This window comes from Poecilia mexicana, unplaced genomic scaffold (genome assembly GCF_051168715.1).
Source record: "Poecilia mexicana isolate PSO_F unplaced genomic scaffold, ASM5116871v1 scaffold_19, whole genome shotgun sequence".
In the NCBI taxonomy this organism is placed as follows: Eukaryota; Metazoa; Chordata; class Actinopteri; order Cyprinodontiformes; family Poeciliidae; genus Poecilia; species Poecilia mexicana.
The window spans coordinates 18,985,824-19,012,711 of record NW_028263388.1 but is presented as its reverse complement, the minus strand read 5'-3'; the positions used below and the strand labels follow the sequence as shown (position 1 = coordinate 19,012,711).

Here is a 26,888-nt window from a genome sequence, read left to right as displayed (position 1 = left end):
TGTCATTACACAGCCATCAGACAATACAATTTTACTTCATGGAAATGAATTAGGCTGGCCTTATTCATTATGCATGCCCATTGGTTTCTTGTTCGAGATGGCCATTGTGTCATTTCTAAACAGATGAAAGGCAGACGGGGGCTGTGATAACCCGGTAATGTATTTCTGGATGTAAAACATTTGTCTTGCTGTCCGTCAGAAACCTTTTTGTTCATGGCTTTGTCTCTCCAGGTCAGGCCGTCGTCTGCCTTAGAGCTGGGTCTGAAGGAGAAAATCAGGACAGTCTATTCAGAACAATATATCTGAGCTGCTCCGCTTTTGATTTAAAAAAAAAAATAAGGTGGCGGAGGTGCACATGTAACAGACTAAAAATATCTGTTTTCTAAGCTGAAAGACAGAGAGCTGGTTTTGTAACAGCTGGTCTATAAAATGCAAAGCATAAAAAGTCAGTAACTCTGCTATGATTAAGTTGTTTTAAACCAACTTTATAGAACTCCAGTTAGATAAATAAAAGTTTTGCCTTCTGTCCACCATTTCTGATAATCTTCCATCTTTTTCCTCGTAACACCTTTCAGCTTTATTGTGTGGATTCTGGTGCACTTATCATTAATTAAAACATCTCAAACTTGTTTTTTCCCCCTCTGAATAATTTTATGCGTTACCTTTTTTTCTGTTTATTCTACCTTTAACTAGTTGTACTTACAGTTCAGTTGGATTCCCTTCGGTATACATGACGGTAATTAAGTTTCACCTTCAGCCTTATCGTGTCAGCGCTGTTACCTGACAACCCCTTGTCTGTTCTTACTGACACTCCTGAATCTCAAGTTTGTTATCTTGCAGCAGACATGAACCAGTTCCCAATGTTAAAGGTTTAACAGAAAGTTCAGTTTTAAAATTGCTCAAATATCATGTCATTCCATCACTGCAGGTTAAAGTCGTTTCAGGGAGTCCTTTTAGCTAGCTGTGCACTGCTAGCTAAAAGGAAGCTTCTTTACTTTTCCTAGACTTACACAAAAGATGTTTTATGTTTCAAGATATTTCTGGTCACAAAACCATAGACATGTATGGAACCATAGGAAAGTGACCAAAAGATGTCTTTTTTTTTTTCTTTTTTTTTTTTGCTCAACGCTTTTGACTCGCAACTTTATGTTTCTGCCTTAATTAATTAACCTCAGCCTTAATTAATCTAAAAACTATTTTTTAAAATGTATTTTTGTTTTTGATGTAATTTTCTTCACCTTTGCTCCTCTTTTTTTCTACGAAATAACTTTATATTATTTTGTGCATGAATGGAGCTCTGCAAATAAACCTGTCTTATTTAATCTTTACTGTGTGCAATAATAGAAAAAAAAAAAAAAAAAAAAATATATATATATATATATATATATATATATGTATATATATATATGTATATATATATATGTATATGTATATATATATATGTGTATATATATATATGTATATGTATATATATATATGTATATATATATATATGTATATGTATATGTATATATATGTATATGTATATATATATATATATATATATATATATATATATATATATATATATATATGTACACACACACAATAGAAAAACCATCTGATAAATATTGCTTCTGTGTTTTAAATTAAAGCATTTACGTCCTGTTACACATTTATGCGTTCATATCGTGATTTACTAGTAGTTCATTTTCTCTCAACATTATCACATCATGAGAATCTCAAACTGGCTTGTTTTTACTCCACATCTTGCCTCCTACTCTGCCCTGAAAAGCCTCTGAGCTCCTGCCACGCTTTGGTGTCATTCACTGGCGTCCTTCCTGCAACAAAGAGGTAGAGTGACAAATTAAAAACGATGTCTTGGTTTGTGATCGGAGGCTTGCGATAGCAGGTCTGCTCCACTGTGGCCGCTGAGGCTTCAGGCTCAGGTTTATCCTTCATTTGTTGTTTGTGTCTTTGACGACAAGAAGCCACATTCTGTCACTGGGGATTTTCTTCTACTGACAGTCGACATGATGTGCTGGTTTCTTTTGTGTCTATTTACTGGCAGGTAAACGGGAAGGGATGAGTTCTGCAACTATTGCTCAGAACTGAAATTCTTTCTCTGTGGATTAGACTTTCTTAGCTAAAGATTTACTCGTGCAGCGTGCAGTGCGCTCTATAATTTTTTAGCATCTATTGATGTGTAAAAAGCCCTAAAATTAAGTGTCAGTTGTTTTGTAATGCAGCATATGAATATTTTAGAAGATAAAGTGTGGTAAAGGTGCTAATACCATGAAAAAAAAAGCTACTCAAAGTTGTTTTATCTTCAAAATTGCAGATATCAGACAGAATCAGCTGTTTCGATGTCATCTTGTTGAGATGTTTGCTCTATGAAAATGAGCACACATCTAGCTCACTTGAAAGACACTCTCTTTTGTTAATTATATCACCACTAATGTCATCTCAGATTTTATTAAGCTGGTGTTTCTCTCTCTGTTTTCCAGGTAGTTCTGGTGTTCGTTCTCAGCATCGGAGCCCTTGTTATATACTTCATAGATTCCTCTGAGTAAGTACCTCGTCTAATGAATTGTCACCACGTCTCTTAAAGCTGTGCTTGAGGTTTGGCCCAGAAGTAGATGTGCAGGTGGGCCTCAAATTAACTCAGATGTTGTGACTTAATCATAAGCTTGCAGAGTTTCTGCCTCGTCTGCTGAGCTTTTCCAAATTGTGAAGTTCTCAATCTGAAGTAAAAAAAAAAAAAATGTAGATGTCTAAAAATGATCTCTTCCTAATAATTTAGTTTGCTGTACATGTTAAATCAGTCTATTTGTCTATCTGAATCTCATCTTAGCTTTTATCAGACGCTTTTTCAGGTCAATTGTTGTGCGGCGTCTGCTAACGTGCAATCTCTGCCTTGATAAAAAATCTGTTCGATTGCCGTCATAACCAGATTGGCCTTTTCAAACCGGCAGGAATGCCCGACTTCCTGTTCAAAACAATCGTCGTCGTTCATCAGACCAGAGGAAATGAAAACGTCCTTTCAGCCACATGTTCCACAGCACACTGTTGCTGCAGCCTGATACCGCTCCAACGGGAAGTGCCATTAAGAAAGTGCAGCAAAATACACCAAGATAAAAGCTTTTTATCAGACCCAGAGGGAGAACCTTCCTGCTGGGAGCGCCGTGAACGTGGCAGAGGGGAGAAAATGTGCTTTAAGCTCGCATAATCAGGCTTAAAAGTCCTGGCGGCGAGCATACAGGTTATTTTTATTTCATAAGATCACTGGCAACAAAGAGCTTGGGCTCATTTTGTTGTGGTTTTGCAGGCATGATCTTATTTCATTATCTTGTCAAGCTCAGGTAGAGTTACATCCTAAGTGAAGCCACCTGTGGCCTTGTATTCTCAGAACTTGCCCCCCAGTCTCTCTGATAAAGCCTGACCTTCAGCCTGTGTCTTCACCTCATGTCATCGTTAACGCCTTAGTTAAGAATAAAGGTAATGCTGCAGCATCAGTGGCTTACATTTTAATATAGACGTGTCATTTTAGTTCTCATTCAGTCTTTATTTAGACTTCTTTTTTTTCCCCAACTGTGTGTCAGCATAGCAAGCCCAAAGTTGGGCAGTTGGATGGTTTTTTTTTGTTGCTTTTTTTAAAATTGTTTTGACGTGCCAGCCAACTGTAACAGATTTAGTCCTGGTCCTCCTGATAATTAGTCCTGTGAGGTTACTGTGGCTGTTTTATGACGGGCAGCCTGACCTGATGGGAGGAGACGCAGAAGGAGATAAACACAGCAGACCCACTTAGAGGAGATTCGGAGCAGAATTTAAAACATGGTCAGTAGAATAACAGGAGCCCTGTTCTTTCACCTAAATATCATATAAACGGTGCCAGTGAGAAGTTAACTTCATCATGGGCATGAATTAGGGCTAATAAAGACGAATTCAATTTTTTATTTATTTATTTTTTTCTCCAGGGTTCAGGGATTCTACAACATGTATTTACACTTAGTTGTTGGGAACCCACAGCATTTCCTTTTGCAGAACAAGATTCTGGCTTAATTCTGGTGGGAATTAAAACCAGGTAGTTGTCTGAAACAGACCTGGCTTTAAGCATAGTTCATCCACTTTAAAGCTTGTTGATAGCAAAGAGCATGTGGTTGAGGAGGAACGTGCTAAGAAGCAATTAACCCAATTTTAGGGGGAGAATAAATGTATAAAGTCTGCATACACTAAGTTGACAGTGTGTGAATTAGAGTATTGTACAACTTGTGCACCCAAATCTAAGTTTTAAAATTCATTGACATTGCATGTTGTTTAACCAGCCCACACTAAAAAAAATGTATTTCAAAGTTCTAATTTGATAATTTATAGTGATATAGACCTAAGTCCAAAAATCTGTTTTATTTTTTTCCAACCACAAATAAACAACGCTGTATGCAGTGCAATTGACCCACTTGTTGTCTGTGAGGGAGATGAAAGTTTGCCAAAGGCTACGTTATCACACGGTGAAGATCCAACATTTATGCCTTCTGCAAATTTAGGTAAAGGTTAAAAACAAACAAGTCAAATCTGGAGAAATTAGGAGGCAGCGAAGGTCTTTGATCTGAGACTGGACTGATTCGAGACTGGAATGATCAGAGGAACGTGACGGTGGGCGTGTGAGAAGAGTGCTTCTGTGAGCAAGAGGACGTTCCGATCCATATTGGGATTGATTCTGTTCCCAACTCGGCCTGGAACTCAATTATGCTGCTCTGCAGGTCTGTCTCCATGGTACGCTCTGTCACCCTGCAATAAAAGGGATTTGCAAGGCTGAAGTGTCATTACTGTGAATGAGGGACTATTTGGAGTGGCAGAAAGGGGTTTTGCCTCTGTCTTTTTACTTTTATAGATATTAGTGTTCCTTTGTTGTTATATTTATAAGAAGTCACATTAAGAGGATGAAGGAAAAACAAAGTAGATCCTGAGGTACTTTTTATACAAGACCATCAGAAACAGAATAGTGAAAGGTGCCTTACTGTGGTCCAACATCTGCTGCCGTTCACCTTTTTTATTTCAGAGTGGAGTTGGTTTTATGCAGACATATGGTTCTACAACTACCAATGACATAAGAATCTCTTTCAGAACAAAGAGCTACTTTCTGTTTTAGGTTCAGAATCGGATCAGGCGCTTGTAGAATAACTTAGTGTAGCATAAGATGCAACACAAACATTTTGCACTGCTGCAGGGCGCAGGCGTAAAGCCAACCTTGTGACCAAAAACATAAAAAACACAATAAAAAAACAAAAACAACTTTCTTCTAAATTTTGTGCTTTTCTAAAATTCAGTACAGCTTCCCAGCAGCCAGAGGCTCGAGGAGAGGAGACGTCACAACAAACCTGCTCAGCCAATTGGAAGTGAATTTTTTTCTATGGAAGAAAGTTGAGTGGAGATGAAGTGTCATACCACCACATTTTAAATCTGATAGGCAGAATCTGTGCAGCTAATAATGACCTTAATAATAACCTTAGTCACCTTTGTTTTTTGCATTTGCAGAATGGCACAACACCAGTTCAGCGGGTCGAAAAAACATTAATTAATCGTGAGATATCAGCTTATTATTTTGGGAAAGTTGCTCTAAGAGATTTGGTTTTACTATCTCTCCATTTTTAGAACTTGAGATAGCAACAAAATTAGACATATCCACAATAGTAATGAAGCTGCATATGTAATATACCATCTAACAGGGTTTTCCCACCTTGATTAAATTCTGGATGACATGTGAGGCAACGTCGCCGACCTCCGTTCAGCAGCAGAATATCAACCAGCCACTGCTCTGCATCAGCTCGGTTCAAAAATAATCCCTAGGTACTTAATCCTGCTTTAGGAACTCCATAAAGACAGTGTTTCATCAGAGTGAGTCTATTTTTATTTGATTTTTTTTTTTTTTTTTACATAACAAAAACAATGTGCTATAATCCAGGAGGCATTAGCACAGTGGGAGATTGCAGCTGTTGGTGTGCACTGGTGGACATTGTGAGTGGAGGTGGAAAACCAGCGATGTGTCTGGGCGTCTGGCAAGCCTGAAACCTTCCCAGGTCGCATCCCAACTCCAACGGTCGTTATTGTTGATTTTTCCACTGCTTTGGAAAATATAAATGCTACAAACTGTGAAACTGTGAAGTTTTACAGCAACGTGACCGTTCTGTGTTTAGATCGTTTTAGCGAAATATGGTTCGCAACATCTTTCACATAAAACATTTATATTACTGTATGTGTAGCTGTCAAGTAAACTGTAATAACATTTGTTCATCATTGGGATTGTTTTTTTTTTTTACCATCTCTAAAAAATTTCCCCGCTCTGACCAGCAGTTTCATTTTGACTCGATCTATTTTTTTTTTTTTTCCATTCTGGTTTTAGAAAAACAGCAAAACGTAAAAACAAACAATCTAGACTCACAAAAGCCCAGACCAACTCAAACGCTTGCTTTTAGAGGCCTTTCATTACATTTTTAACATAACTAACCATCATCCTTCTAATTAATAATTGCTTCATTGTGTTTTTATTGAGCGTTTTATTTGAATAAATAGTAAGTTAATCCTTTTTATCACTGCCACTGTCTTATTCAATGAGCCTTTCTTTCTATCTCAGCTGTGAGTGATGCGTTTAAAAAATATATTTCTAACTTTCAGGTTGTGAATATTAAAACACAATCACACTAACCAATTACTTACTCATTCTGCTTGGTTAATTATGTCTCTTTATTTGAATTCTTCGTGCCAGATACAAGCTTTTTGAGGGTGAGACTTCACTACATTGCTAGCACTTGCTATGGCTGCCTGATCGCATAGATGAAAACATGACTCCTGCATGCATTATTAACCCTTAAACTACTGCTTTTGGCCCTGCATTTCCATCCTGCTGTGTGCATAGGATGCGTAATGCAAGACTGAGAGGAAAGCAGCACCATTTTTCCATTTGAGAACGATCAGACCCGGAATACAAGGAATTCCTTGGAGATTTTTTTTTTTTTTTGCAGTTATTTAAGGGTTAACGAGGTATATCGACCAGTTCTTGCTTGTGTTACAATGAATGCATGCAATTTCTCAACAGATTAAAACAAGGAAATACCAAATTAATGCACCTTTTTTTTTTTTGAACACTTGTGTTTCTCTTCTGTTGGAAGTCCTAAAAAAAAAAACATTTTCAGGAAAAGAAGAATGCATCTGTTTTATGCTTTATTTTACAAACATGTTGCAATTTTTGATCTGTCAGAATTTTATCAAGGAAATAAAATTACCTTGATTACCCCCTTTGTCTCACAGTCCCATTGAGTCCTGCCAGAACTTCTACAAAGACTTCACCTTGCAGATCGACATGGCATTCAACGTGTTCTTCTTGCTATACTTCGGCCTGCGTGTAAGTAAAAGTCTGACTGAGAAGCTTAAAATATCTGGTTGCGTGTTCTCGTACAGTTAACGAGTGAAAAATATTTTGTCATTTTCAAACTTCTCAGAAAATCGACAGAAATATATGCTGAGAATGTATAAATTGTGTGCAACGTTCTTATTCTTCAACCGAATTATAAAATTTCATCTCAAAATTTCTGCTCTCATACTTTCTCTTTATTTTCACAGTTTATTGCTGCCAATGACAAGCTCTGGTTCTGGCTGGAGGTGAACTCGGTGGTGGACTTCTTCACAGTTCCTCCGGTGTTTGTGTCGGTGTACCTGAACAGGAGCTGGCTGGGTAAGGAAAGCAGAAAAGCTTAAACTCTTTGATGACGGAAAGTTTTTTGCTCTCTGTATGAATCAGATTTTGTATTTCTGACAAGAGTGTGCGCTAATGTATGTTCATTGAATAATGCTTATTTTGGCTGATTCCTTATCTTTACCACCGGCTTGCAAGCACCATCAGGCTGCATTTGGATCCCCTTCAAGTCCACCAGGGATTTCAAGCAATACCTGGCAAAAACACTCTAATTAATTTGTCGTTTGAAAAGAACAAAATGAATAGAATGACGAGGCTTTGTTTGGTGGCATGACGCTTAGAATAGAAGTCAATCTACTAAATGTGTGAAGCTCATCACTCAGAGAGGTCTTTGAGAAATTACAGGATTACAAAAGGTAACTTATTTATTTATTTTTTTCTGAATTTCAGCATCGTTAACAGAATTTTTTTTTATTTTTTTTATTATTATTTTTTTTAGCAGCAAGTGTCCCTGGCTTTAGATATGTAGACACAGATGGGCTGGAAGGTGAAAGTGTGCAATTTTCTTCTGTTATGTCCCAATGAGCCAATGTGTTGTAACTCGAGGTGTGAAAGCAGGACCTGTTCTTGACTAATGCTGCCATCTAGTGGACATTCTGGATCTTGCTGGCCGTTTAGGATGTCACAGATTACCTTCAGAGGAAGTCATTGCTTTGTGCAACATGCTGTAAATTCTGTGTATTGGAGCAACCAGGGCAAGTTGGATTTAGCTTTTCTTGAAGGAAGCTTGTGTGAAATTATACTTCTAAAATATATTGTTTATGCACGTCTATGCTCTTCCCACTGTTCCGGAACAGGAGCACAGCACCTTGCAAATAGTATTTGTACAGCTAGTACATCTTCACGTTAAGTTTCAAACTAGTTCTTATGTGTTAAACCAACATAAGACAGTCGGAGGCAACAACAACCACAATAATAATAATAATAATAATAATAATAATAATAATAATAAACATTCCTCTGAGAATTTGAGTCCTAATGATCTTGGCTTCTTTTTCTTAAGTTCCTACTTCAAACTCCTTGGGCAGCACAGCTGCATTGTTGTTGCGTCTCTGTTGTGTCATTGTTGCTACCATTTGTGTAGGTGGTGTTCTTTTTTTGTTGTCCTTTTCAATCTTGCATGACTCAATGCGCAGTATTTAAACTGTGTCGACATCTTCGCTGTTTGTCCCGAACCGGGGAGGAAATAAAATAAAAAAAAATGCTCGATTGCTGCTTGAATTTATGTGAAAACGGGGTCAAGCAGGTGACGAGGTCATTAGCAGCTCAGGATTTTCTCTCTCCTCATCCAAAGTCTGTATGTTCCGCACATGCTGCTCACCCGGTCCTCCAATCTGCCGATCCTGCTGTCACAACAGTTTGACACAAATTCTCTCTCAGTATTTGCAAATACTCTTTCATTAACATGCTCAGCTGTGTGTGACATACATACATGGAGAAATGTGGCATTTTAAACGGTATCTGTTATTTTGTGAAAGCAGTATCGGGCATCGATGCAGTCGGCATTTTCCGTGCAGTGTTTGGATTCTGATCTGGAGGGCAGAACGTACGAGTACTGCTTTAATCTCTGACAATGAAAATAATACGGTGAAGTATTAACTTCTCGGGATATGATTTTAATATTCCAACAGATTTTGTTCCCTTCAGAGTTAAACACTAAAAACACAAGCGGCTTTTATTATTAAGCTTTCACCAACATAAATGATTCCTTTGTCTTAAAACTGAATCTTAGGGTAATTAGACCAAAGATAGTGATTAATGCTTGCAAAAATGCTCTTGCACCTTGAATTTTTTAGTTGAGCACCAATACAAAGTAATAAGTTATAATGTAACTGACAAAGCAAATAAAAAAACACAAAAGAAAATAAAAACTCTTAGCTCATCTGGTGGCATTTGTATTTAGTCCCTTTTACTCCGACGCTTCCAAAATAAAATTGAGTTCAGTCATTTGCCTTCATAAGTCAAATAAATGATAAGTAGTGACCACCTGCCTCTTGACGGACATGCAGCAAATTTATTTCTCACTGGGGAGATTAGATTCACCGTTGCAGCTATTGAAACCTGTGTATGATTTAATCTCGGCTGAAGAAGGTACTCCGGTCACATGAGACCAAAATTGAATTTTTGGCCCACATGTATGGTACAAAAGTAATATACATCATCCCGATGACCCTAATCTTGGCCAAACGTTATAGAGGTAGCATCATGCAATTTCTAAGCAGGATGAAGGAACCTGGTCAGAAATTATGGGGAGATAAATACAGCTTAATACGGAAAAAAATCAAGGAGAAAACCTGCAAAACACTGGAGCTCGAGGTCGGAGGTGACCGTAAGATTTGAAATGAGATGGATTCGATGAAAACATATTCATGTTAGAATGCCATAGGCAAAGTCTGAATGTGAATCTAATTAAAACTTAGTGGTAGGAGAGAGAGAAATCCTTTTCAGAGACGCCTCTGATCAAACCGAGCTTGACAGTTTTTGACTTAAATAGAAATGCACACCACATTTCTATTTATCAAAGGTTTTAGTTTATATTCTTTGTGCATATTTTTTTGTATTTTAAACACACTTATGTCTGTGGTTAAAATGTGACAAAATCCGCAAAGGTTTGAGACGTACGAATACTTTTGCATGGTGTAAAAATGATCATATATTTAGTTAAGGATTAATTCAAACTAAACCATGTAGATATGAGATCAACTTTTTTTTTTTTATTAATCAGATAGCAAAATGTCCAATCTGCTATTTACATTTTGAGAAATATTTGTGAAACGGTCCTTTAAACGTTTCACTGTTTATTTTTGATGGATTGCGCAACTGCTTGAAAAAGGAGGGAAGAACATTCCGGAATAGATTATTTATTTGTATTCTACTCGAATATGTGAAGTTGTTATTTTTTCCTCAGAAAAAAAAAAAAAACCTCTCCAAATCTAGTGAAATGATCTTTTTTTTGTGTGTATGTGTGTGTGTGTGTGTGTGTGTGTGTGTGTGTGTGTGTGTGTGTGTGTGTAACCCCCCACTCTGACATGCACTGTAAGGATTAATCTTCTATGTAGAGTTTTTTTCTGCCGTGACACTGAATGACAGACGGAGCACTATCTATCAGCTGCTGTATTTTCTCCATTTGTGTTGACATCTCACATGTTGCGCATTTAGTTTCAGCGTCAACTCAAATTACAGTTAATACATCGGCTGCGATTAATTGAGGGATTATTTGGGAATCTATGACATAAACACACACACACACACACACACACACACACACACTAGTATGACCACAACTTCTCAGTGTTTCCACGTACGGCTTTGCTGAATGATCGTGTGCAACAAAGATACAAGCTGTTCTCGTCCAAGATTAGAGAATGAACTTTTGTTCATGAGCAGCAGTTGTGGAGCCACTGAGATGAGATGTGGGTTATATTGTAAAAGCAACTGATGGGCATGAATGCAGTCTGGCCTCTTCCTTTCCCAGGATGAATCCTAAAGGAGCTTACACTCTAATATCCTGATGGGAAAAGGGCTTGCTTTAAGCTTGCACTGAATCGTCATGAGAATGCTGCAAAGGTCTGAGAGAAATCAGAGCACAATGCGTCTTCAAAAGAAACAGCTGATTTTGGTTGTCGGAGAGTAATCTTTCTACTTGATTTTACCCGATGAGCCTGATACAGAAGAGGGAAAAAGTGGAGGTTTTTTTTTCTTCTTCTTCTTCCTCTTCTTCTTCTTCTTCTTGTTTTGTTTCATTGAAGCTGGAAGCCTGTTGCGGTAGTTTCTAGACATGATTCCAACAAAGATACTAGTGTACAGGGGCCCCGATGGGGACATGTACTCCAAGGCGGTCGAAAACACAACCAGACGCAAGAAATCAACTGGAGAGCTCTTCCAGAAGGGCTACAGGGTCAGGATGGGCCACGGGTTGGTCCCCGACAAGGAGGACCAGGACAGCTTCTGCTTCAGTCTCGGTGGATGCTTCCACTTGATTTCTTACTGGGGTAAGACCACGGAGAGGAAGTGGAGGATTGGCACATCCGTTGTGTCAGCTGGCGCAGGTTCAGGATTTGGTGACATAAAATGCTGCCAGCCTGGCAAACGCTTCCTGTAGAGCTTCGGTAAAGGAGAACAAGAGTTCACGCTATGAAAATGGTTTATTATTGCTCCTTTTTTTGGCTTTGTTAACATTCGCATAACTTGAGGTGGGAAATATTCGGTTCAGTTAATGCCAATGGAGATAAAAATGCACTTGATTTCCCTCAAATGTGGCAGTTTTGGCTGTTTTCATTGTTTATTTCGCTTCATGGCTGATGATTAACTAAGAAGCACAAAAAAAATTGTTCTAAAAAAATGTACATTTAAAAATCTAAATTTTATGCCATAAAAATTTCAAATATAATTTTTAAATATTTATTTGTATATTTTTTTCAAAGAGTTGTATTATTATAGTCAAAGTTCTACTTGAAGGAATTCATTGCTCTTAACTTTCTCTACAGACAATATTGTGATCCTAAAAATGTTTCATCGCAGTTTCTGAAGTGAATCAAGAATTAAAATATTCTTTTTACCTCATCCCCTTCATAATTTGAGTTGAAAATGTTTTACTTCCCTGATCAGCTCAGTTAAGTCATTTAGCCACACTGGAAGGTTTTGGAGTACCAATGTACTACTTAAGGTCCCCCCAAAGGATCTCAATTGGATTTGACTTTGGACTTTGATTAGGTCACTTTAAACTCTTTGGGGTTTTTTTTTTAGTCATTTTGTGATGGAGATCTATTCTTGTATTTTTATAGATTGGGGCATGATGTTTTGCTCTTTGAGATATTCTTGCCTACTTCCTGCTGTTCAAACAAGTTTAAGTGATTAGTTGATTATTGAGGCAGAAATCTGTCCTTGATGTTTTCTATTGAAATAGTAAAAAGATAATTAATTAATCATGATTCATTTACATAGGGTTATTGCCTCTTTTGAGCCAGGTTGACTTGTATATCTTTTTTCTTCAATAAATTGTCCTCATTTGGACATATTAGTCTAATATTATAATTTGTTTGCTCATAATATTGACAGGAAAACAAAATAAATCTTTGAGATTTGATTGATTGTATTTGGTTTCATTTCCCAATTCCTGCTTTAAATAATAATCACCTTATAATTCATTTAGGAACCTTTCTAGCGCTGTTACTAAAATGCTTTCTTTATAAAAAAAAAAAAAAAAAAAATCTGCTCATTTCACACGGGATTCAAGCTCAGGCTGGTTTTGGCACAGCTGGTTTCATTGGTTATGTCGTCCTTGAACTCTTGGCAACAGTCACCAATCCTGTTTTTTTTTTTTTCTTTTTTTCTCTCCTTCCTCTATAAATACCCTCAAATTTAGGATTTGACGTCACCACTGTTTACCGATTCACTTTGGCTTGACAGAATCCACCTGTCTTTACTCTAATCCAGGTTTTCATCTCCTCCACGTTCACAGTTTTGCCTAGCAGGAGCGATGCTCGTGTAGGATAGATGCCGACCCAGCAAGAGGCTCCTGGAATTAACGGGAGAATGCTTTGGGTTGATGATGAGCTTCTTTTTATGCTTTGTCTTTAACTAGATTTTTCTGAATGGCTTTTAATAGACTAAGTGCTTAGAGTTGCTTGCTGCTTTGGCTTTTGTTTTTCATCATTATGAATCCGCTAAAGCTGGTAAATATGGATGAAAGTATGAAAGGTATGATGTTGTCAAAGTCGAGCCACGATTAAATGCTGTTGTTGCTTCTGATTTAATTTTTACGAGTCCTGAACATTTTCTTTGTCTTTTCTCACAGGTTTGAGGTTTTTAAGAGCCTTAAGGTTGATACAGTTCTCAGAAATTTTACAGTTTTTGAATATTCTAAAGACAAGGTAAGAGTCTCGATGTTCGCTCTTATTTTTCTTGATGTCCTCAGTCAGCAATGTTAAACTCAGTTGCTGTAAAGTGAATGTAAAATGTACTTTTAATTGATTAACGGGAACCTTAAAGAATAATTCCTGAACCAAGTGGCTTGAAATAAACCAGATTTCTGTTTTTGCTTTTGCTGCTCACAATTAGAGCTTTATGCACAGATGTCATGTCAGGAAGATTATAGCATAACAAAATCCTTCAGAATAATCTTCTTAGTCATTGACTCAGATGAAAGTAACACACAAAGATGTGGACACGGTTTGTGCAAGGACATGTTTTTACAATAAGATCTGCAATATACATATATATTATGCATAGAGGTGTCCACTTTATTCATCACTCATGCACAGCATTGATATTTTCTGCTTAGATTTCCATGAATTGCTTTTATTGGCAAAATAATTATTTATGTAAGGTGTTTATTAATGAGGTGTTCCTCATATATGTTGTGCAATACACTGTAAATAACTGCTTCAACAGCTGATGAATACTTCTGATGGATCTGAGGATCTTACTTTTACATTTCTGTTAAAAGTGACATCCAGTGAGTAAAACAAAAATGACAGTTGCTTTAATATATTATTGTCTTTTTTGCTTGTGTTTGTGTGTGCAATTAAAAACAGCAACTCCATTAAGTTGGTGAACTTGTGTTCAATCTTCATAAGCACATGGCTAACTGCAGCAGGCTTCATTCATTTGGTAAGTTATTGGCATCTATTTACAGGTACATCTCAGTAAATTAGAATATCATGAAAATAATAACATGTTCTTGAAAAAAGTAAATCAATTCAAAAAGAAAATGTGTTTATTTTATAGATTCATTCATATACATTCACATGGCAGTAATTTTCAAATGTGCACTTTTGTTAATTTGGATGTTTATGGCCTAATAAAAACCAAAGTTAGGTTTTTTTGGGAAAATTTAAATATTACTTATATAGACATCAGTTTCATGTTTTTGAATTGAATTACTAAATAACTTTGATGATTTCCTAATTTACTGAGATACACCTGAAGGCAAAGCATGTTACAAAGATTGCATATAGCAGTCCGGCACTGTGCTGTACTTTTTTTTTTTTTTTTGCCCTCAGTTAGTTGTATGCATTTACATTAATTCTATCGCCCCATTTTACATTAAGGGTAAACAAAATAATGAAAAAAATAACCTCTTTTAAAGTTCAACAGTCTGATGATTTCACAATTTACATGAGGTAAACATATTTGTGCAATCGGCATAACATACTTTGGATTATTTTCCATTTTCGTGGTTCTGTAAATCTCAACCTCTCTTCCAGGTGGAAAACTCAGGGGATCCTTGGGAAAACTTCCAAAATTCCCAAACACTTTCCTACTGGGAATGTGTCTACCTACTCATGGTTACGATGTCGACTGTTGGCTATGGAGACGTTTATGCAAAAACCACCCTTGGCCGCTTGTTTATGGTCTTCTTTATCCTTGGTGGTTTGGTAAAAATCTCTCTTGTTACTTATTCTTGCTTTAAAATAATCTTTTTACCCAGATATCTCACCTTGCAAGGTGTTAAATCCTGGGCCTCAGTACACCATTCGACTTCTATTTATGATGTATTTTGTTCACTACTTCACCCACATATGTTGCATTGCAAGTACTGTATGAATCATACACAATACTACAAAATGTACAAGGGTGTGAATTTTGTTTTGGTACAGTTAAGCCCCAATTTTTTTTTTATACTCCTGGCAGATTTAGATTTAACTGTTTTTTTTTTATTTCTCCGTGAAATTTGTTTCTGATAGTAAAATGAGGCAAGAATCTCTGGAAAAATAATACAACAGTGTGAAAAGACTGAAGATGTTGAAAATGGCTGCCTGTTTGCGTGTTGAGATTGGTATTTTGACGATTTATCTTTGGCTACAAGCTATAAGTCTCTGAGTTTGTAATACCTTCTTTCCATCAGTCTAATCTTTAGCTCCTCACACATATTCTCTATTGGATTTAAGTCCAGACTTTGGTTGGGCCACCGCAAAAATGTTTCCACCACTTCCAATCAGAAGAAACGTACTAAAATTAAGAAAATTACTTTAAATCTTAATTTGCCAAGGGTATAAATTATTTTGGGCCTAACTGTACATGTTCGTTACTGTGGGTCTGAGATATCTAATAGCTTTGGTTTATTAATAATTATAAGAGTGCTACGGTTTCAGATGGTACCACCCTTCCTTTCCCCATTCAACAAACGCAGTGAAATATTTGGGTATGATTTACTAAAGCACAGATTTATGGATGCTGCAACATTACAGACTCTCACTCTGCATAGGTTCTTCTAGCCATCTTAACTCCTTGCATAACACTAGTACATAAATTCAGTAAGCAGTTAAGGAAAAACTAAATTCAAATTAATGAGTTGTTGGCAAAATATATACGTTTTAAACTTGCCGACCTGCATACAATACCTGGCTAATTATTTGTAGACAGTGACAAATAAAAGGCTGTCAGCGCTTACAAGAAAGCATTGTGTTAATTTATGTGGGTTTCTAAAACTATTGTTACCAGTTAAGTTACTGAGGTTAACTTGAGGCTAAAGGAGAGGACGTACAGGAAGTGAAAAATCGGGTGTAAACAGCTAATGCTAAGGGCAAATGGAAAGAGCTAATGTTGACAGTTAGCTATTGCTAATATTTCAGGGGGAAAATTATCACAGCTAATGTAGTTGACATTTCAATTCAAGTACATTAAAAACAACTTTTTCCCAGAATTTTATAAAGCTAATGCAAACAGCTAAGATGAAGAGCTAATGCAAAAATAATGGTGGAAATAAGCAACATATAATGAAGACAGCCAGTGAAGCTACTGAGACAAACAGTGACAGGTTGTTAAGACCTAAATTGGACACTAAAAGTCAAACGCCAGCGCTACATTGTAGTATACCAAGCTTGTTTACAAAAATGAGAAGATTGAAATTAGTGTTTTCTCTTATGTTTGTTTCATGTTAGGTGCAAAGATATTTAAGGAATTGATGTGTGCAGTAGTGCAGCGTTAATGTTTGCCATCCTTTAAGTTGTGGTGTTTAAATCTGCCCAACATGTGTTTGTTGGAGAAAACATGGCACATAAGGCTTTTTCTTGATTTTCATCACTTTCATTTTTCTACCGCAGATCGGCATATCTCTCACCTGCTGTCATTTTTTCACGTTTATTCTTCCGGTATCTGTAAATATGAACCTTTTAGTGTCCTTTTTCATCTTCATACTTTTTAAACAATTGGAATGTAATTGTGAAATGACTTCAAGTTACATTCAGCTTACATTTACTCAGTTTCCCCTAAAGAGAATCTTCTTACCTGTTAACAGATAGTGGTAATATCTCTGCTTACGTGGCTGCGTTTCTATTTCAAATTTATCATCTTGCAGAGAAAACATAGGACCTCCTCTTCTATGCTTGTCGTTTTTAGTTTCTTCTTCTGTCTTCTATCCTCTCCTTAGGCCATGTTTGCAAGCTACGTCCCTGAAATCATAGAGTTAATAGGAAACCGCAAGAAATATGGTGGTTCCTATAGTGCTGTTAATGGGAGAAAGTAAGTATTCAAGGAGGCTCTACTGCCTCCGCCGTGGTAGAGCCTTCTCTGCATGCCCTTTTCTTTTTCTTTTTCATGCATGTAGGCCATGTTTGCTCGCTACGTGCCAGAAATTGCTGCTCTCATCCTTAATCGGAAGAAATATGGAGGGAGTTATAACTCGACCAGAGGCAGAAAGTAAGTCAAACAAATAAAAAAGAAAAATCTTTAAGAATAAAAACTTGCTATGGTGTGATTTTGTGTGACTTGAGTAGCCTTCTCAAAAGAAGGAGATGCTCACTTTTATGTGGAATACAAAACAGTGATTTGAGACCTAAATGATTTAACACAAGTCACACCGTGACTGAAGAACTTGGCCATGATTGATGTATTGATTGCATTGCTTCAGCTTTTTTTTTTGTACGTTTTGTCTTTGTTACTGTTCATCTGATAATACCTGCCTACACTGTAAAGAAACTACAATCTTAACAAGGAGTTTTAACCTCGTTTTCTAAGTTTTTTTTTTTCTTTTGGAAAACTACAGTTATTGCAAAGCATGGAAATATTTCATTTTGGAAATATAACTCACATTAAATCAAATATGAATTAATTTTGCTTGTATATAAGAATTTTCCTTCATTAGAAGAAAATAAAGCTTTTTCAAGCAAAAAAATTCGACAAAATGCCTTGATAAGGAAGTTGTCTTTCAGTGCAGGTATATATATTTTTGCCATGCTTAATTTATGCATGTGTAGAATTTTCTCACTGTTTGTACACTGTGATTATTCATTTGTTGTAGTAGAAAGGACCGGAAATGTATGCCTGTACAGAGTTAATATAAACTTTTCAGAAAAATTATATTTGTTCACCTGCTTTTTTTTAAACTGTCTTTTATGCCCTAATGATAATCAGAAAGAAATACAAGCTTAAAAATAAACTGCCGTTATTATATTCTATCATTATTTTATGTATTATGGCCTCCGAGTTCAGAAATAGAGAGTTAAATAACCATCTTTGCTTTATGCCTTATGTGGACCATTTTAAATGTACTAACTCTTCTGCTGTCGGTACAAGGAGATAGAATAGTAAACATTTAAAGACAAAACTAAATACTACAGCATAACCAATTTAATTAATAGCTGAAGTTACTAAATCTACTAAGCAGATGAATGTATCACAGATTTATTCAACATACATGAGAAAATCAAACATGTTTTGTTGTTGAAGTCAATGTTTTCATGGTTGATGCAGTCATTCATTCACCGTTTCATTTTGTTGGTCATCTTCCCCTCACACCAAATAAATATATGAATATATATCAATTCTCTTTATATACACATACCTAAATAACTATTGACATTATGATCATCATAATATAGATTTACAAGTACCCATCATGTGATAAAACAGTGCGCTCCAAAAGGCACTCTTACTCCTTAAAGTTTTTAACATTTTGTCCTATTACAACTTCAGGAATGTACCAGCTGTGCATATCCAGAGTTTAAATATTTTTTTTTTTCTAATTGTTCCTTTCAAAATAGATCAGATTCAGTCAGATTGGACTGAGATCATGTCAACAGAAGTTTTTAGATTCTCCAATTTGGTTTAGGTTGGTACTTTAACTGGGCCGTTTGAAAATATGAACATGCTTTGGTCCAAGTCGTTCCATTGTGGCTCATATAAGGTGGCTGTTCCAGGATTCGTCTTTCTACTTTCAGCTTCCCTGACCTTCTTGAAAAACCCGACGCGTTCCTTCACAATAGTACACTTCTTTTTGTGGTGATCTGTCACGTAAAATAAAAGTAAAATCCTTTGAAGTTTGCTGTTGTAATGTGACAAAATAAAAATAAAAAAGTCAATGTTAGAGCTCTGCTTTAACAGCTTCTACGAAAAGTACCAGAATCCTCCCATTTCTCCTTTATGTCATCAATTCCCTCATGCTTCTTTTTAAATGTGCTGTTTTTCTGAGCTTAAAACTCTGGCTCTGTCCTGCTCTGCTTGTTTATTCTCCATGCTTTGCCTTTTCTTGGCCTTTATCTTCAGTCTGACCTACACCCTCAGCATTAAATAAAAACTTGATTTAAAAAAAATAATCCGTTGACATGCTGGAAAATTTTGTGTTCTGGTTTTGCTTTCCTGCCAAAAGTTGAACGAGAGGATTGACATGCATGTTTCCGTTAGAAAGTAATGATTAATGTTAGGTCAGGCAACATATAAAACTCCATATTCAATCTCTCTCTGTTTTATTAAGATAATTAAATGAAGAAGGCTTTGTTATTTTTTCACTTTTTCTGACAAGCTGCATGCTGCACTTTAATTCTGGAAAAACGGTGCCATATCACATCTCTGATTGAGTTAATGTCATGGTAGTATTCTGGAGACTACAATGAAAGATCTGTCTTTTAAAAAAAAAGAATTAGGAAATGATAGGTCAGAGTTCTTATTTTTATTTTTGACTGGTCTTTATAAAGATTACAAATCTGGCATGGTCTGCTATTTTTCCTAAAATATCGCAAAATTTACAACAACTGTTGCCAAACCAGCAACTCTTTTTTTTTTTCAAAGTATTTATTCATGTATGTCTTCTACTGGCAACATCAGACCAGGCTGCATAGTTATGTTTTACTAAAACAATTATCAAAAATAACTTGTGTGTGTTTCATTGCATATTTAGTTGACATTCTGTACATCTCTTTCCTTTTCTTTTTTTTTTTTTTTTTTTAGAGTAACTCACGTTTCTCTCTGTTTATTAGTGCAGAGCCTGCTTCCAAAGGCACAATGCACTACTGGAGGATCACAAAGAGCTACTTGCATAACAGACAAAAGACCTTACCTATAGAATAAAAGTTTATTTTTTTGTTTGTTTGTTTGTTTTAAAATAAAAGCAGCATATTTCAGATCCCCATACAGAATTATCAGCTTGTCATTTTTTTCATGTGGGCGACTTGAGGACATCTGAATTTCCCATCATGTCTTTAAGGAGCCATTTTTTTTTTCATCATTTTCTCTGTATTGTCATGAAAGAAGAGCCATTAATTTCACAATTTCATTATTGTCATCATTAACAAAGCAACGCTGAGCTGAAGGGCCATAAAATGCCCTGGTATTTTTTACCCGTAGTAGATAACTCTTAATTTCATTCTCTTAATTTACTATAAATACAGATTAGCTGGTCCTGGAGGCTAAAGTTTGTGACTCTAATGGGACAAAAATTTAAAAGTTCCACAAGCAGGAAAACGTTTTCAAGGCCTTGCAGTTGTTTTTTGTGAATGGTTTGTGACTTTGGTTTGTTAATCCAAGTCACAAGCTTTATTGTTGTTATTAATTTCTAATGAGACATACTTTTAACTTTAAATTATTAATAGATACTTACAGGTAATGTGTCTGTGCTTGTCAGTTATTCTGTGCTTCGTCTTTATGTCCTCCTCTACCGTTTTTCTGTTTTCCTTAACAAAAGTGAAAAACACACTGGGATTCTGGTGTCTCTGGCCTTTTAAAGTCATTTAATTCTCCATACAAGAGCTGAGGCAGAAATGCAACATTTATCTAGACAAACATCTGAATTAACTATTAATAAAGACAAATATGAATAAGGGCAAAACTAAGACTAATCTGGGTTCTTTATGCATAGAGACTGTGGGAAGTGGGAACGGAGATAAACCATGTGCTGATTTTATAATCTCCATCTGAGGAAAACTGATCCGTTATAATCTGACGCTGAAAGCCACGGTGCCCTTTGACCTTTTCGTTTATAACCCTCCCTCATCATGAGAACATCAAACATCCTTTCTTGTAACAGTTCACACTAGCATAGATTTCAAATTTTAATAATTTCAAATAACCCCCCACACCCCCTCCACAAAGATATATATTTTTTTCCTCTGTTTTTGTCTTTTGCTGCCTTTTAGTTTTATTGTCGCTCTGCCCCTCGTTTTCCAGGCACATCGTGGTCTGTGGTCACATAACGCTCGAGAGTGTGTCCAACTTCCTAAAAGACTTCCTACACAAGGACAGGGATGATGTCAATGTAGAAATTGTTTTTCTCCATAAGTAAGTGCAAATCTTTGAACTGTTGTGGATTGCAAGTGAAAACAAATTTAAATTTACATCAGAAATGCTTCTTCTTAAATTTTCTGATTTATTATGAGTATTTTTTTCCCCCCCCTCTTTCTCAGTATTTCCCCTAATCTTGAGCTGGAAGCCTTGTTCAAGCGTCATTTTACCCAAGTAGAGTTTTACCAGGGGTCTGTCCTGAACCCACATGACCTAGCCAGAGTGAAGGTAACGTATAATCCTTCTTCTGTGTGTGCATGTCGGATTATGATATGCGTTATGGGAAAATGTACGTTTGCTTGGTGCAATTTTTAGATTGAATCAGCTGATGCCTGCCTGATCTTAGCGAACAAATACTGTGCTGACCCAGACGCCGAAGATGCATCCAACATCATGAGGTTTCTAAAACTAGTTCACGTTTTCACTCAGCTTCTAGATTGGATTTTAAGATGTGCATTTTTCTGTCCTTCACCCACTTTTTGTAAATAATACAAGATTCAAGCTCTTTTTTGTCTATTGTTAGGGTAATATCTATCAAAAACTACCATCCGAAGATCAGAATAATAACGCAGATGCTGCAGTACCACAATAAGGTTCGTATTCACCTTACTGTGGACACGTTTCTGCTGTTTGCAAATAATTTAAGGCGTTTTGTGTTGAGATTAATCACTTAACTTTTTTAATCTTCCTAAAAATGTGCAGTGAGTAGCATTTTATTCCTTTCCCACAGGCTCACCTTCTGAACATCCCAAGCTGGAACTGGAAGGAGGGGGATGACGCCATTTGCCTTGCTGAGCTGAAACTCGGGTTCATTGCCCAGAGCTGCCTAGCTCAAGGACTCTCCACCATGCTGGCCAACCTTTTCTCCATGAGGTCCTTTATCAAGGTACCCACAGCTAGGATTCATCTGTCTGTGGCATCAAAAATAAGTGATTAGGAGTAATAGGTGCATATTTTGCAATTAAAAGTCTCTGGATGGGCCCAATTGGTAGAGAAATCCCCCAAAAGACTTGCGGTTCAAGGAAGCTGAGCACATAAATCATGGCACACTTTTCAAAAAATTATACAAATGAAAACCACGTATTCGTTTCCTTTCACTTTACAAATATGCACCACTTTGTGTCGGTCTATCTCATAAAACCCTTTTAAAATACGTTGAAGTTTGTGGTTGCAACGTGGCAAAATGCGAAAACAGCTTTAATAAATGAACCACTTTCACGTTTTGTTAGAAAATCTTCTCTTTATTGCAGATTGAGGAGGACACATGGCAGAAGTACTACCTTGAAGGAGTAGCCAATGAGATGTACACAGAGTACCTGTCAAGTGCCTTTGTTGGGTTGTCCTTCCCAGTCATCTGCGAGTAAGCAGTAAAATATTAGCATTCTTTTCTAACGTTTTATTTCCTCCTTATATGCAAAATTTACACTTTTGTATTTACAATTGCAGGCCTTTTCATCAAAAATATTGTGTATTTTCTATGACATATTGAAAATGTTTTACCTTTAAGATGAAAAGATGAGAAATGCATATTTTAATTCTGGCTCTGGTTTTCATGAAGAGTATGATTGTCGGTGAACTATTTCAATTCTTATCTAATTTTGGTATTATGCTTTGCAGACTCTGCTACGTGAAGCTGAAGTTACTCTTGATAGCTATAGAGCACAAATCTGATCAAAGGGAAAGCAGGTAAATGGATTGTCTGAGCTGTTTGGGTGCATTAAATAATGCAGGGTTTGGTCGACGCTGTGAAGCTACTTTAAATCAGCTATACAAACCCCTAAATAACTTTTCCCCTTTTCTTCCCAGCACTTTGATCAACCCTGGAAACCATGTGAAAATGCAGGAGGGAACCCTGGGCTTCTTCATCGCAAGTGATGCCAAAGAAGTAAAAAGGTGATTAGTTGGAGATTAAACCTTTTCTTAACTGAGCACACAGGATCATGACTCATCAAGGTCCAACTACATAAACAGTGTTCACACATCAAAATGTAACGTGCAGTTCATTAGTGTGGCGCTCCCCGATAAACTGCACTGACTCCTTCGTTTCAAATGTGATTCAAAGATTCAAAGATTTTCTGCATTTCATGTTGGGCCAATTTCACAGCCGTCTTTAAACTTGTTTTTTCAATAGTAACTTTAAACAGCACCAGCATTTAGTGAATTCTTTCTCTCTTTATTCTGCAGGGCGCTGTTTTACTGCAAGGCTTGTCACGATGACATAACAGATCCCAAAAGAATAAAGAAATGTGGATGCAAGAAATGTAAGTTATCGTACAATAAAACAGTGTCCGGTAATTTGACTTGTATGCACAGTTTAAGATGGAGAGAGATATTTGATTTTAAAAACTACAGTTGCTTCACTAGGTGCTTTTCTTCTCCAGCTACAATCTTATAAAACCTCATAATTATACTCTTATCAGGCCCTTCTCTCCAAAGATCTGAAGACATGCACATACATAATTTATCACTTTTAAGAAAGTCAAATTTATTTGGACATGACTTTTAAAAACAGCTAATATTGACCGAAGTGCCTTACTGCTAACTTTTACAGTTTGATTTCTCAGGTCAACCCCAGTTTAACAGCAAATACAATCTTTCAGGCTTTTCATCTGAATCTTAGTCTTTTGAATTCCTTTTAAATGCGTTTCATGTTCGAGTTTTTGATCTCGATGTTTGTTCTGTTAACTAACTTTAACATGCTGTCATGTTAGCAGGCATTCAGACAGACTGTTAACACCACAGATACCCGGATGGATCTTGCTATAGTAGACGATAAAAAAAAAAAAAAATCATGTTGTTGTTGTTAACTCATCTTCAAATTGTTTTCCTTATTTCATTAAAAACCAACACATAACTTTCGCATTTCATATATTCTTTTTTTTTTTTGCTGCTTGGGAACATTTAAAAAAAAAAAAAAAATCACTTTCTAGTGATATATTGTGAGTAATGTTGGTTTGTTTCTGCTACAAAAACACACAGCCTGCTACTTGCATCCCAGACTGAAGCGACCTGTTTGAATGCACAGTGAATGCTGCATGAAACGGTGGATGTTTGCTGCCTGGACGCCAGTCATTGTCATGTGTTGCATTTAGACTGACAATTACATAAATGACAAATATTATTAACACATTTAATTTAACAATATCTAATTTTTATTTAATTTTACATATACGAGGAACAGTAAATTAATTATGGGAATTCTGCAGAGTTTAGTCAGTAATTCTCAACCTCACCACAAGGTGTCACCACTGGCCAGTGAAATAATAACTGCACATCTTATTGCAGTCATGTCAAAGTAATTTGTGACCCTGCACTGTTTTGTACAACTGTTAGAATGTCTCTGGTTTTCTGTATGCGATATAAGATTTATTTTTGTTTTTGTGAAAATGGTACATTTGACTTACTTGTTTTTTTTTCTTTAGAAGTCTGTGCTGTCTTTGGATTTAACTCATAGCATAGTGCAAGATTATGAGCATTTGCTGAGATATGCAGTGTCTTAGAAAGTAGTGAGCATAGGCTTGTTGGGGTCACGATTAGATGAGGGCGAAGGGGTAAAGGCAGGAAATATATTGTTCCACAAAGTAAAAATTTGGAAGGGGAAAAAAAAAAAAAAACCTAAATCCAAATAAGATCTAAAGTTTGTAATTTGTCACAACAAAGCTGAACATGCTCATTCTTGCAAAGGCTCTGTTCTGCAGCCTGCCTGCCTTTGCCCTCTTCTCCCCCATAGCGACCCTCCACATTAACCTGCTCTTCCTCTCCTCTCGTCTGAACCCATGACTGTAGCCAAGACACCCGCCTACAAGAGAATGAGACTGGCATGTTGCTTTGATCGCAGGCGCTCAAAGTGGGAGCGCTCTTGCATGCCGGTTATAGTGCGTTGTAACTTGGACTCCCCTCATCGGGACATCCCACTCTCTGCTCTCTCTGTTAATGATTGCTCGGCCACTTTACGTGCCTGTAAGTTGTCGCCGTGACGTGTGCTCTTCACTTGTGCTCTGTGTTGACTTTGCAGTGTGTCTGCGGCTTCTGCTCTTTCTGGCTTTAGCTGCTGTGTCCTCACTTTCTAGAACATATAGTTCAGGTCAGAAGTATACTTACCCTTCTCGCGTCATAGTAATTTGGACTTTTGATAATTTGCTAGAATTGCTCTTTTTTTTTCAGCATGGAATAAGTTTACAATGCACAACTTCAGTGTGTTTTAACAACCAGACTTAGATGCACACGTTTAAATTGGTTATTTAACCAATAAGGATGACTACCCTTTGAATTTGCTGGCCTGGTGTTTTATCCAGGGAGATTTGCTCAAATCATAAAAGAGCCTTAAATGTTTGTTTTTTTTTTAAACAAATTATATCAACTCCCTGGAATCTCTTGACATATGTCAGAGTGAACTTTCTTTATTGGTACCTCCCTAGTGTGTGAAAATCTAAATCCTTTGAAAATAGTGGAATCAGAAGGGTTAAACTTGAATCTGACAGGATTTTTTGACAAGTATCAAAACCTGGTTTTGGAACCAATGTACGTGAACTCTACCAATTCTGGCAAGATGATTGGTCAAAAAAACAGACCAATAATATGTGTGGGTCTGCATTAAAAACAGATGTCTGCACCCATTATTTTGTTTTCAAAGAACACTTTAGTAGCTTTTGTATGAACATCTCAAGCTGAAAAAATTAACAATTCAGAAAAATGATTAAAAGCTCAAATAAATGACTTTTATGCCTGTTAAGAGTGTTTTTAAACTCCTGACCAGAACTGCAGATGTTTGCTTTAGCCTTTTGACTGTTGGGTCAGCTGGTGCTTGTCTTTCCCTTTGCATTGTCTCGTTTGGAAGCTATTTCTCTCTGTTGTGTGAGGCATGCAGGTATTTTGTTTAGAAATTGTCAATCAAAAATTGCCCTTGCATAAATTAAATAAACAGATAACCAAACATTAAGTTTTCTCAGACACACTCGCACACCAACACAAAGTCACTTTTGGAGGATTTTAATGCATTTTTCAGCATGATGTTTGGAGATTATTTTTGAAGAGAGTAAAGTAAAACATATTTAATCCAAATACATCACTAATCAACCCTGCAGAAATGAGAAATGCAGGATTGGATATTATTATAAGTAGATGACGGCGAGAATTTAAAAGTGATCTTGAGAACACCTGAGGGGAATTTCTTTTAGGAGACTTCAGCACATATTGAGGTTAATGTAGTGGCTTTATTAAATTAGGATGAAAAGCTCTGAGGGTAAAATCAGCAACATGTTGAGCAGATAAACCAGTGCTGCGCTTGCTGGATGTGCTTTCTAGCTTTTAGTTTCCTAACCCTGAGTGAAGTCTGCAGTAAGAGGATTGGAACAGAGCTGGATCTTATGTGGAATAACAGAGTGCTGGATCGTATTGAATGTAAAAGAATTGATTTGAGATGAACGGGAATCTTTAATTCAGGTGTGACTCCCCCTTTTAAAGGCTGTTCTGCTGCGTGGCAGCAGACTTGCAGAATGTGTCTGAGGTTTCAGAGCAGTTTGCTGGAAAACATTTTAGACTGCCATGCAATTTCAGGAAATATCTCCAGATCAAAGAGCATTCTGAGCGGAGCTAAGCTTCTTTGGGCATTTCCGCCCCTCGGCGTGTCTTCTAGGGCTGTTTGCTGTGAGATTCGCCTGGC

General features: G+C 36.6%; 1 protein-coding gene across 6 annotated transcripts in view; it reads left to right on the top strand.

The window, feature by feature from the left end:
* LOC106919544 (calcium-activated potassium channel subunit alpha-1a-like) overlaps window positions 1-26,888 on the top strand; it is a 93,806-nt gene that overhangs the window by 38,157 nt on the left and 28,761 nt on the right. For 4 of the 6 annotated variants that reach the window (XM_088016347.1, XM_088016346.1, XM_088016344.1 and 1 more), the window contains exons 3-19: window positions 2,487-2,548; window positions 7,285-7,378; window positions 7,597-7,708; window positions 13,527-13,602; window positions 14,266-14,341; window positions 14,938-15,108; window positions 17,103-17,194; window positions 21,113-21,223; window positions 21,349-21,454; window positions 21,542-21,624; window positions 21,750-21,819; window positions 21,957-22,112; window positions 22,477-22,586; window positions 22,844-22,912; window positions 23,033-23,119; window positions 23,411-23,487; window positions 25,013-25,186. In XM_088016347.1, coding sequence (XP_087872473.1) covers window positions 2,487-2,548; window positions 7,285-7,378; window positions 7,597-7,708; window positions 13,527-13,602; window positions 14,266-14,341; window positions 14,938-15,108; window positions 17,103-17,194; window positions 21,113-21,223; window positions 21,349-21,454; window positions 21,542-21,624; window positions 21,750-21,819; window positions 21,957-22,112; window positions 22,477-22,586; window positions 22,844-22,912; window positions 23,033-23,119; window positions 23,411-23,487; window positions 25,013-25,186 — 1,726 coding nt within the window. Of the gene's footprint in view, window positions 1-2,486; window positions 2,549-7,284; window positions 7,379-7,596; window positions 7,709-13,526; window positions 13,603-14,265; window positions 14,342-14,937; window positions 15,109-17,102; window positions 17,195-17,279; window positions 17,372-21,112; window positions 21,224-21,348; window positions 21,455-21,541; window positions 21,625-21,749; window positions 21,820-21,956; window positions 22,113-22,476; window positions 22,587-22,843; window positions 22,913-23,032; window positions 23,120-23,410; window positions 23,488-25,012; window positions 25,187-26,888 lie in introns of all 6 variants that reach the window. The other 2 variants (XM_088016349.1, XM_088016348.1) reach the window with 2 other exon arrangements.